Raw genomic sequence first — 12,158 nt, forward strand, 5'->3', positions numbered from 1 at the left:
TTAAACGTCATTTGGCAAGTATTTGAAAGAAAAAATAATTAATGCACGTTCTCATCTATGTTTTTGTTTGTTTCACTGAACATCAACGAAAACAGCCCTAATCTGGAACCCTCTGATGCAGGGGTTCTCAGTCCTTTTTGTTCCACGGACTCCTTTGCCAGACAGGTGAAAGGAATACTAGTGTAATTTATTTATTGCATACAATCATAAGTGAAGGAAATGCTAGATTTCAGTTAGAAATCAGAGAAAATGAAGATAATATGTTAATTTTTTTTCTATTCAACCTCACATACCACCTGACATCTGGGTTCGTGGACCCCTGGTGAAGAACCTCTGGCAGCAGGATTGGATGCGGAGAAGAAAAGCGAAGATTCTGTGTGGAGGATTGGAGGGACCCAGGAGCTTGCACAACATAGAAAAGGGCTGTTCGTGTGTGTCTACCTGACGGCAAAGAACCGGATATGATCGTCGCATTGGTTATGGCTGGGACAGAGGTGATGAGACTCAGGAAGCCTGTGGCTGTTAAATTGCGCAGGAACAGAGAGAGGAAGTAAACTGGGCGGGATCTGAGGGCCCTGGGACCCAAGGAGGGGAGCAGAGCAGAGTCTGATTAGGGCCTAGGGCCTGGGTTGATGACGGTGGAATGAGGGTCTCTGCCCAGCAGGGTTAAAGCAGGACTTGTCATTGTGAAAGTCCTTAAGTGACAGTCATTTATACACTCAGTGTTCTGTCTGGGTGTCTAATATGCTAGAAACTTTTCAAACCACCTGGTGTTAAAGATTAGTTTTGTTATTTGAGACTCTCTTACTAAGCTATTACATTTTGCTGGAAGCGATTGGACACTTGAAACAGTATTTTAAATTTGCACAATAATAAGCTTCTCATGAGCTAATACATAAAACGTCTAGATCAACAAAACTCTTATTGACCTCCTTCTCTGAGCAAAACTAACTGAACTCCTGAACCCAGCCAGAGAGGGCATGTTTGGAGTCCCCGAAGCCGCTTCATACTTTCAGGCTCTTCTGTGCCTTTTTTCTCAGCCTGCTGTAGGTAGAAGCCGAGTCCTGTCCTGGGAAAGGGACCTGACACGCTCCAGGTTTCTGGCTTCAGCGAATCTTCGGAAAGGTGACCAGATCACCAATTTTTACGTCAGTCCCTAAAGATCTCCATCCAGTCACATGTTTTATAGCCACAAATTTTCGAGCCGGAGAGCGCTACCAATTGATTCTGTACTGAATAGGTTTGGTAGAAACTAACACACCATGTGTCTCTGTGGCGCAATCGGTTAGCGCGCTCGGCTGTTAACCGAGAGGTTGGTGGTTCAAGCCCACCCAGGGACGAGAAGTTTTAAACATTGATACCTGTATTTCGCACTCGTTTGTGGGTCCTTTCACTCTTATCACCCTAAGTTTGAGTTCCCGTGTCAGCTCATGTCCAGTATGAATGTTCTGATGCACTTGGGTAGGTTTGAGTTTAGTCATACATTTTTCAGTTTATTTTCTACCAAAATTTGATCATGAAATATCTGATATTATAAGAAAATTTCTTGACCAAAGGATGTAAGTACCAATAATCCAAAGATGAATTCTTTATCTTTTCCACCAAATCTGTGCCTGCCTTGCCTTTGTACTGCTTTCTTACTCGTGAAAGAGCACAATGCCGAAAACCTGGGAATTCTCTCTATCCTTAGTTACACTGCGCCCGGCCAGCTACCAATTCTTAAGAGTCTTTTTTTGGATAGGCACCATCCTTTCCAGCCTCACTGCCACTGTCTTAAATCTCGTTTCGTCACCTTGGGTTACCACAAATGATTACCTCACCGCCTTAGCTCATTTCCTGTTTCAGTTTTCCTTTCCAGTCCATCCTCAAAATAACTACCAGAGAATGCCTCTGAAATGCAAACTTGAACTGCTTAAAATTCCTCAGTGGCTTGCGGAGTCTGGCAGTCTCTAGAGTTTGGAAGGCAATGCTTTCATGATTTGGTCCCCTGAACTCCTCTCTCTCACTTACTCTTTTGACTCCAACAAAACCAAACTGCTTTTTTGTTTTTTCAGGTGTTCAAATTTTTATTTTAATTCTTACAAAATATGGTAGAGATGAGCCCAACCTAAACAGATATGTATACAGGCATATGTATAAAACATTACCTCTAAAAAATAATCTATAAAAGTAGATGGTTAAAAAAAAAAAAGGCATTTAAAGGAGATAGAGAATACCAAATTGCTTCCTTGAACTCTTTATGGCTTTTGAATCTTTGCCCATAGACCATCATCTTTTCCCATCTTTACCTGGTGAATTCCTACTTATTCTCCATGACCACATCAGGAATTAAGTCACTTCTCTGCAGCCCTTCCTTTCCTTTACTCTCTCCCTATTTACCTGTTTTTCTTACTAGAAGGAAAGCTCCTGGAGGAATGACCCTGTGTTGTTCATCACAATATTTTCAACAATTAAACTCAAGTTTGGCACATTCTAAGTATTAAGTAAATGTGAATCAAATGTCCAAGGTTTCCAAATGCACTTGTTTCATACCTGAATCTCATCAAATATGCATATGCCAAAGTTGAATCATATTGGTATACAGCTGTATTTGACATATTAGGGTGGTCCAAAATCTCTGCCCAGACACCTGTCTCTTGCCTAGCTGTGCCTACTCCTACCCCCTCTATGCTCTAAAACTATCTCCTACTCCATATCACCCCTAAAAAGTCTCCCTTCATCCAGTCGTCTCAGAAAGATTTGGGAAACAACCTGACCAATTCATACAAGTTGTAGTGAAATGGTGCTGAGAGCAGAGGGATTTCTCATCAACCTAAACAAATCTCTGATAGAATTTTGGACAATAGGAGGAAAAAAAGAATTTTATGATTCAGTTTTATCACCATGGTTTTTCCATCTTCTAAGAGTAGTATGTAAGATCTTATAAGATGCTTCATTGGAATCAACAAATGTTTTAAAGTTTCTAAAACAGAAAGCAGTAGCTAAAAGTTTTCTTCCACAAGCAATGATTGCATTCTCCATCTCCACCCTAGATACTGACATGCTAGGGATTTCAAATTTCATAGTATAATGCAACAGAATTCGGTTCATTTAGTATTAGTTATCCAACATTTGTTAAGTGAATTATGGGAGCAAAGCTATACCCAAATTAGATACTGAAGCAGAAAAGCTGGTTTCATAATCTCTGCCTCAACTCTCTCTAATTCTTTCCATGCTGACTGAAAAAGTGTGTTAATCCCTGACCCATTTCTTCCTGTGCAATTGTGACTGACTCTTGTAATGCTTTCTCTATTTAGACATGAGAGAGCTCTGTTCCCTTAGCTTAACTTAGAACAGACAATGCTGCTCTCCTTCCTCTGGGTTTGTTCTGTGCTTTCTTTTCCAAATCTCCCCATTGCCCATGGTCTAGGAAGGTAGCCTTATCTCTGCCCCCCAACCTCTGGTGGCACACTACCCTGGTCTGTCCTGGACTATCCAACCCTTTCTCAGCTATCTCTTACATTGCTCGTTCTGTCTCCCATAGACCCCCAGCAGTCCCTACACTCGGTCCAGAAGGAGTTTTGAGTACCCTGAAAATAACCAGCCCTAGAGCAGCAGATACACATCAAGTGTCTAGCTGGCCCTGCCTCCGCCATTAATTTACTTATCTACTTATCCATTTATTTAGTAACAATGTTTGTACATTTAAAGGGTCACTATCTTCAGTCTATTGGTTGCTTTGCTGTGAGAGAATGGCTGGGGCAGAGAAAATATCTTTGTAGCACCGAGGTTTCAATTTCTGGGAAGGCAGTTATTCATTGGGGCTCCACGGTTTGCACCTGAAGGCCACAGACCCTTCCTTTTCATTGGAGACTAAGAGAAAATAGAGGGGCTGGATGAAGAGCCCTGAGCCCATGCTCCGAGGTGTACTTCCCTTGCTGCTCACAGAGATGACTGTTGGGTTGATAGGGTTGTGATTCCAGAGAAAGGCTAAGAGACGCGGCTGCCACTGCTCCTATTACCCCACGGGGCAAGGGCTCATTTGTCCTGAAGACCCTTGCTTCATTTGGTTTGGTGGTTCTCCAGTCTCCCCACTGAGCTTCGAAAGTGTCTCTGCATCGATAAATACAGGCCCGTGTCCACAGCAAACAGGACTCCCATGAGCAGGCAGAAAGCAATTTGGTGCCACGGTGGAGAGAGCACTGAGATAGATGGAACTGCTGTACCTATTAGGAGAGGGGGAGAGATGAGAACAATGACAGAGGTTAGGGTGGAAACTTGGAATAAACAGCGAGGTCCCCCAGTGTTGAGCCCCTTGACACTTGACAAGACACAGGTTCTAGGACACGGTGGGGGAGTCTGTGGAAAAGCTTTTTCTTCCTCCCACTTCTCCATGAACTCCTGCCCTTCATGTTACCTAATCAAAGCCTGGCTCATCAAATGTTCAGCCTTGTTTGGTGAGATATTTGACAGGGAGAGTTTAGCAAGTTAGGTTAAAGCTGGGTTGTATGTGAAGTTATGAAATCTGTCAAAGTTTAAGTTGGTGTGTGTCGTAACTGCCCCAATTTTTGTATGCGTGCTGCCTCAGCGTGCATCTGACGCCAGCTAAGCTACGGCTGCAACGCTGACCTTCGGCCTAGTTACTAAGGTTTCCAGCCCTGGGGCTCTGCACTCCCCAGAACTCAAACCCACAACTGCAGCCACCACCTGCACCACCCTCACGCCTCACCCAGAACCACAGCTGGTCCCAAACGATAAAGCGACTATTCCCATGGCCCTCAGAACCCCAGTCCCTTTCCTTCTTCATGTGCATTTGCTTTAAAGTAACAAATTCTTGTCTCCTACGAAAACCTACTAACCTCCACCCCTGGACCACAATAAAGGCACAAGCCCGAGGGTCCCTCCGCTCTGCTTGTGTGCTCCAACACCTCCCCCACCCCATCCTGGCCTCTTCCCTCCCAACCCAGCCCTGCTAGTTGAGCCCCATGAGCTGATCCCACTTGCTTCCCCATGACCCCTCATGGCACCCCCCTCTCTCTAGAAACTTTGAGTAACAAACTATCTTTTCTCATACATTTTGGGCCTGGTTTCCCATTGTGTTGAACCTGACCTCCACCTAGACCCAAATTTAAAATCCAATTTAACTAATTTAAAATGGCATGAGAACATTATTTCTTTATTCAGCAATTTCCCCTCTGTCTCAAAATTATGCTCCTTGTTTCCCCCGTGTTGTTCCATATCATCAAAGGAAATCTTTTAAACAGCGACCCACTGAAGTTTGCTACTCATATGCAGAAAACTGATAGTATTTCTGTAGTGAATGAGGCTCAGTAATCACATAAAAGAGAAAAAGCAGGATTTGTTCATTTTCAACCTCATAACCTTAATACTGATATTTTTATTTTAAAGTCATTCCTTGCTATAGCACTAGAGTAGACTTTTACACTCATTTTTTTGGGATGTAATTTCAAACTTACAAAAAGTTACCAGAATAATATAAAGAACTCCCATATATGCTTTCCCAGATTCACTAATTGTTTATGTTTTGCCCCATTTGCTTCATAATTTGCTATCTCTTTCCTGAATCATTTGAGAACATTTACTATCAATTTAAAATGTAATGAAATTATTTTTATGCAAATTATGACTTTGTTTTGTTAAAATCTCCAAAGGTGTGTATCTATTTTGCTGCCTTACTACATGTAAACTGTTTACAGTTTCCATCTTGGTCCTGGTTTTGGATGGGAGTTCTGTGAAATCAGGAAGTTCAGGAACACTGCCAGAGACTCTCTGACCCTGGAGGATGGAGACAGCAGCAACTGGAGACTGCAGCACGCTCCACACACAGGGCCCTCTAGGGCTTCTCACCTTGAACAAGGATGTCCACACTCTCCGAAGACTCATTCTTAATCCCGATAAGCCCCCTGCAGAAGTAGGAACCGTTGTCACTGAGAGCTGCTTTTGGGATGTAGAGGTTGGAATTGTTATGAAAAAACTTCTTGGGTACCCCATCCTGTAAATATGTGACCTTCTGGAATTTTTGGTTCTTCCAGCTATGGCACCTCAGCTGAATGGGCTCCCCTTCCTGGTACACCCATCGGTGGGACTGGAGCACCAGCCAGCCTGAAAGACAGAGGTCACAGGTCCGGGAGGGCATGGCCCACAGCACAGTCCTTTTATGAAGGAGAGACTAACCCCCCAGATCCAAGGACGAACCAAAAGCCAGACTAGGAGCCATCCCTACATAGCTCCTTTTGGGGAAAAGTCCACTCGACCCTACAAGAGAACTCAAATAATACCAAGACCTTCTTGTTTAATGGGGGAGAGGGACAGGCACACATATGATCAAAATATAAGGCTCAGATAATAGACTCAGAGAAACAAGAGAATTGCTGAGGGATTGCAGATTATTAGAAAAAAATGGAAATGATCATGAAAGTTTCCATAGGGATGGTGAGTTGTAATCTGGGTGCTGAATGCAAAGAGAAGCTTGGGCTAGTAAATTGAAGGGAAGAAGATATTCTCACTGGGGGTGATAATATTTGCGAGGGCAGACAAGACAAAGTATGTCTGGAAGCCAGTCAGTAGGCTGCTAAGTTAGAGCAAGGACTAGGTAATGGGGTAGGGGAGAAGCAAGGTGGGGATATCTGCAGGATACTAAAGTGCCAGGCTTGGATTTGCTACGGAAGCCAATAAAAGCTACAGTAAGTTCTAGATCAAAGAGTAAAAATTACATTTGAAAATGATTATTCCCCCTTAGAGGAATGATAGATTTTGGAAGGAAGAGGAGAGCAGTAGAAATATGGAAAGAAGACTCTGCAACCGGTTAGGAATAAGGTGACTGGGTGGCCACAGGAGTGGCTGCAGAAACCATGAAGGAGTACTCAATGTAGAAATCAGGGGAGGGAAAGAAAGACGTGGCTGGCAGTGCTCGTGGATAACTGGTGGTCTCTGAATGGCTATAGGACTTCAGTGAGCCCATCTTCATAACTAAACATGACTGGACATGACCTTCAAGGGAGAAAATCCTTGTATCACCAGGGATTATTTCTCATAACTGTCTTGCCAAATTATCAGACTCTACTGTAACACAGAAAGAACATGGGGAAGCAGATTTGGGTCAACTGATAGAGCACCCGCCTACCACATGGGAGGTCTAGGATTCAAATCCAGGGCCTCCTGACCCGAGTGGTGAGCTGACCCACACGTAGTGCTCATGCGGCCAAGGAGTGCCCTGCCACACAAGGGTGTCCCTTGCATAGGGGAGCCCCTCATGCAAGGAGCGTGCCCCGTAAGGAGAGCTGCCCTGTGTGATAAAAGTGCAGCCTGCCCAGGAGTGGAAAGAAAAAGAAAGAACATAAAGTCATGGTCAGAAGAGGACCTGAATAATTAAAAATGATATTGCAGATAAATAAATATGGCATGAAAAAAGCATTCATGAGACAACATTAATTTAAAAAGGCAGAATAAAAAAGACTTATGGGCACACACAAAAAATGGAAGAAGATGCACTTAAATATTAACAGTTTTTCTCTGGAGGTTGGGACTACAGATTATTGTAATTTTTTCCCTTTCACATTTACATATTTTTGAAATTAAGCATGAATGACTTTTGTATTAAAAACAAAACAAACAACTACTTTACAAAATTGGTGTATTGTTTTGGTCAAAATTCTCTGTTAGGAAAATTTGCCAAACAGAAGGTAATCTTCATTATTTAAGATAAACCCTTTATCAAAAACAGTCACGTACCTAAATATTCACTCACATTTTTTAGCAGACAGACGAATCATTTTTCTAGCATACAGTTCTGATTGATATATATTCTGGAAGCTTTTGGAGGGAACATTCTTGTTCCAATATGTTCTGCCATGGACTTAGTGAATGTCCACATGTACATTGATTCAACAAATATTTTATCAAACATCCTCTATGTTCCGGGCATTTTGCAAATGGGAGATACCAAGATGACTAAGACACATGTTTCCCAACCTGAAAGAATCTACAGTCTATGTAGAAACACACGTACATAGAAAGATTTACAATACAATGTGATAAGTGCTGTAACAGGCTAAGAAAAAAGGCTGACAGGACCAAACAGAACGTAACAAAGGAATTCTACCTGAAGAAAGTAAAGAAGGCTCTCAGAGTTGGAGAAGAGTGAAATAGGTCCTTTTTCATCAATGGTACTATTTCTTAGTGATTTAAATTGGAACATATCTTGCCTTACAAAGCTTTAATTTATTAAGTTTCTCCCAAATGAAGGGCTCTCATTTAACATTTCTTTCAAATTATGCCACTGCCAGGCCAGTATCAGATGTACCATCTTTTTCAATATTATTTTCTGTCGAACCTTGTAGTGAAATCTGCATATCATCCTTCCCACCTAAAAATGTCTGAATGCCTACACAAATAAATTTTATAACACACACACAAAATGCCCAGGAATTTGCCTGGTGAAGTTGATGTTCATGATCACAGTCCTCATTGACTAGACTTCTAAAGCCAGTTTCTAGAGCCAAGTTCAAGGCAAACTAATAAATCCTAGGCTTGATTTGTCTATTGCTTCCTGATGGCAATTCCCTATTTTATATGGAATTAGGTGGCCGACCATCTCTCATCTAGCTAGAAAATAGACCTTTGTTCTCGCAGCTCTGGATAGTAAGGATTATGTCAGCTGGGTGGTATTGCCAGAGGCAAAGGACCCAGGAAGATCAGCCTCAGAGGTCTAAATCCATGGAACTTTGTGCAGGTCCACCTCTGTTAGGCTCTCCTTCCCCTCCAGGTTTGTTCCACCCTATACGCTGTAGAGATGGGACAGCCATGGAAGTAGAGGCAGGTTTTCAAAGAGACTGTGCAATTTCCAGGCTATGTGGTATGCTTCTAGGGACTCTAGGAAAGAAGCTTTCCTCAGAAATACTTCCCCTACCTCCTCCTGATGTCTGTACCCTTTAACAGTGCACAAAGATTTTCATTCAATGATTAATGTGTGGCCTGAAAATGCATACACCACTATCAGGCAAGGAGAGGTATCACATTGCCATATTTACGCTAAAGCGCAAATGGCTTTTTGATTTTTGACTGTAGCATTGATAAGGATATAAATATATATATATCTCCACCACCAGACAATCACAGATGACAGTTAGGAAGCTTAGGGCTTTATGTGTCTGATGATGAGAAGGAGATTACGGTCCTAAAAACAAATTCATTAATTTATTCAATAAAATTTTATTGAGCATCTATTTCATGCTCTGACCTTCAGATGACACAATTCAAGTAAGTATTCTAGGTGAATGATGATTTCTGCATTATGCAATGCAGCTTTTAAGTTTGGCCTAAGGCTACTTACAGGTAGGACTATGACTCTGATATCATTAATTGGGACTGTAGGTAATCACGTCTTAGTTTTAACCCCAGGAAAATGTTCTGTTTTTTTTCCAAGTCATTCCAACCTTTCTTGGTGATTTCCCTCTTCCCTTCACCAACTCACCAGCGTGGACTCTCAGCTGCACTGGGTCGCTGAGCGTGGAGAGCTTGGTCTGGCACCTGTACTCCCCACTGTTCTCAGGGATGGCTTCTGTGATAAGGTAGCTGGGATCCTGGTTTGAGATGAGGTTCCCGTTGAGCAACCACTGTGTGGAATTGTCTCCAGGAGGGTAGGTCCCTTGACACCTCAGAGTCACACTGTCGTCCTTGAGCACCCTGTCCCATGGAGGGTCTAGTAACACCACAGCCTTTGGGAGGTCTGTTGAGGAGGCAAGAAAATATGAGTGTGAGGGGATGAGCAGACCCTACATTGGCCTTCCCAGGAAAGCTCAAAGCCAAAGGGAGCCCACTGCAAATCTCCAGTTTTAGGGCATTGTGGAAGCTTGGCCCCATTTTTTTTCCCCCTGCTCTGGAACTCGAGGATAACTGACCAGAGAAAAAGAGAACAAACCTTGCTGTTTTGGGGAACTGCCCCTGCCAACCCTAAATTGGCATTTTTCCTCTCAACAGATATTTCTAACATCCCATAGTTGTTGCATCCTTCTGTACCTCACTTGATCAATCTGAAACCATGAAGAAAACTTACCAGTCTGCAGGCCAGCTGCAACTGCAAGAAAAAAGAGTGATTCAAATATTGTCAGGAGCAGAGACCATGATAGCTGTAATATGGAATGGGCTTGCACAACCCTGCCTACCCCTGTCATGGGAGCCCAGTATTCCTAATATATTGATAGTGAATGCCTCTCCTGCTTCCCTGTATTCTCCAAGGCCCATGCCTCCTGCCTCACTGTCCACCCAAACCCATATTTTCAGCACCATTCCTTTACTCCTTGCTCCCTGTTAAAACTCATAAATTTAAGGTATAGGTTGAATTCCCTGAATCAGGCTACAGAAACAACCTCAACCCAAGGTTTAATTCCTACCCATGGAAAGTGTAGAAATAAAGTCATGGAGGGGAACCCTGGGATGTCAGAATAAAAGAGGCAGACTTTAGGAACTACATAGTCCACATTCTTCAGTATCCAGATGGGAAAACTGAGACCCAGAAGGGTAAGGTAACTAACCGAGACCTTCCAGTCCCTCTTTGCCTCCTAATTATGCTTAAGTTGGAGCCAGAGCGCCCCTTATCTCTTTAACCTCCAGCTGGTTTGCCCTAGGAGCAAAACCCAGGACTGTAAATGTGGTGAATGGTCCCATTCCTTGCTGGGGGTACCATCTCTGCCTGAAAAGAGACCTCTGAACCCAGGGCACCTTGAGCCTCTCCCTTAGCCAGGGTGATGCTGACTTACCTAAAAGTAGCAGGGCCGTTGGAGGCAGCAGCTGCCACATGGTGCTGCATTAAAATGAACAAATCACCACACGCTCGAGCCCTACAGGAAACTTGCTGACTAGAAAAAAGGAAGTAAACAGCCTTCTCCCCACCCCCTCCATCCATTACTCACTAGGTTCCTTTTCCGGGAACATCATCTGATTCCTGAATCTGAACTACGACCAGTGAGCCCCATGACAAAGCAAAAAGGGGAGGGAAAGAGCCGGGAAGGGCAGTTGAGGTGGTCCTTTGGTCAGCAGCTGGGCCTCCGGGTACTTGAACACAGACCGGTTCAGTCAGGGGGTACCCTCAGAAATCCCAGGATGTTTGTCTCCACCTCCTGAGTTTGGATCCATCCAGTGCCAAGAACTGCATAGCATGACCCAGGGGATGAGACTCAACAAGGAGGATCATTCCCTGAGGGTCCTTTGGTTCTACCTCAGGTCTTCTCACGTACACCCCAATGGTTATCTCCAGCCTGGTCTAGACCCATCTCCATACAGCCCAGGCTCTGCCTGCAAAGAGACAGCGGTCATTAAAATCTTCAGATCATGTCACTATTCTCTCATGCCAACATGATTTCCTCCAAGCTTTGCTTTCAAAATTTAAGATGCCTGTGCTTCTGGGAGCTGTAGTCCACAAGTTACTAACTCCTTAGTGTGAATTTGATGGTTAGGTCCCCATTCTCCATTAGTAGAAACCCAGGCAGGAGGGGATCCCCCTGAAGACTGGAGGGAGCATAGAAGAGGCATGGGGAGGTGAGGCGAGGACAGGAACACTGTACCTTCATCACTGTGTTACCAGGACTATGCCGAGCCACAGCTGCTCAGGTTAGCTCAGGTCGCTCAGGGACCCACCTGCTCTGGGCTGGCCCATGCGTCCAGCAACCAGGGTTCCAGGGCCCTTGTCGGAAGAGGTGGAGTAGACAGGAAGTGGCAAGGTTGTTAACTTGCCACTGTCTCTGGGTCCTCCCCAACACCTCTGCCACACACTTAGTTTACACTCATTCAGTCCAGGTCCCAGACAGAAAATCAGATGACGACTTGGCAGTATTACCAAGGGGGCTCCTACTCATCTGGGACAGGTCCCACCTGGGTTGGAAAAGTCTAGGGGCTGAGCAGCAGAGGTGGGAACAAGTGGTGCTGAGCAGGGTAGAGTAGAGGCAAGGGCCTGGCGCAGCTGCCTGCTGACCGTTGCTTTGATGACACCCGCCGCTTCCCTCTCCGGGATCATATAAAAACTGCTTCTTAGGTTTCTTTTGTCCTGAGTGGAATTAATCGATCCTCCTGTAGTGCCATCCATCCACCCTCTACACATGGTCTTGCAGAGCCCCCTCTGGAACCTAACTGGAGCTGCAGGCCCTGGGATTAGACATTAAATT

The 12,158-nt window shown here is 44.1% G+C and overlaps 1 protein-coding gene and 1 non-coding gene across 3 annotated transcripts; one reads left to right on the forward strand and one right to left on the reverse strand.

Annotated features, from left to right (window-relative positions):
- The first annotated feature begins 1,266 nt into the window (after positions 1–1,266).
- TRNAN-GUU (transfer RNA asparagine (anticodon GUU)) lies at positions 1,267–1,340 on the forward strand. Its single transcript has one exon. It is a non-coding gene; the product is annotated as a tRNA-Asn (tRNA).
- A 698-nt stretch (positions 1,341–2,038) lies between these two features.
- LOC101413806 (low affinity immunoglobulin gamma Fc region receptor III-B) lies at positions 2,039–10,844 on the reverse strand. 2 transcript variants are annotated; one of them, XM_004479704.4, is made up of 5 exons: positions 10,758–10,844; positions 10,055–10,075; positions 9,473–9,727; positions 5,848–5,903; positions 2,039–4,205 (listed from the first exon to the last, which is right to left on the reverse strand). In XM_004479704.4, the coding sequence occupies exons 1-5, from the start codon at positions 10,795–10,797 to the stop codon at positions 3,843–3,845; spliced, it is 735 nt and encodes a 244-aa protein (XP_004479761.1). In that variant the 5' UTR covers positions 10,798–10,844; the 3' UTR covers positions 2,039–3,842. The 2 variants fall into 2 exon arrangements, with proteins under 2 accessions (XP_004479761.1, XP_004479763.1); XM_004479706.4 differs by having other exon boundaries at positions 5,848–6,102.
- Between the last annotated feature and the right edge of the window lie 1,314 nt (positions 10,845–12,158).

The sequence above is a fragment of the Dasypus novemcinctus genome, chromosome 13 (assembly GCF_030445035.2).
Source record: "Dasypus novemcinctus isolate mDasNov1 chromosome 13, mDasNov1.1.hap2, whole genome shotgun sequence".
Taxonomy (NCBI): domain Eukaryota; kingdom Metazoa; phylum Chordata; class Mammalia; order Cingulata; family Dasypodidae; genus Dasypus; species Dasypus novemcinctus.

What these genes read in the sequence shown, in the direction of transcription:
- LOC101413806 (XM_004479704.4), bottom strand. Translation starts at nt 10,797, where the DNA reads ATGTGGCAGCTGCTGCCTCCAACGGCCCTGCTACTTTTAG. An exon ending in AACGGCCCTGCTACTTTTAG is followed by an intron (nt 10,076 to 10,757) that starts GTAAGTCAGCAT and finishes TTTTTCTTGCAG; the next exon opens with TTGCAGCTGGCCTGCAGACT. An exon ending in TGCAGCTGGCCTGCAGACTG is followed by an intron (nt 9,728 to 10,054) that starts GTAAGTTTTCTT and finishes CCTCCTCAACAG; the next exon opens with ACCTCCCAAAGGCTGTGGTG.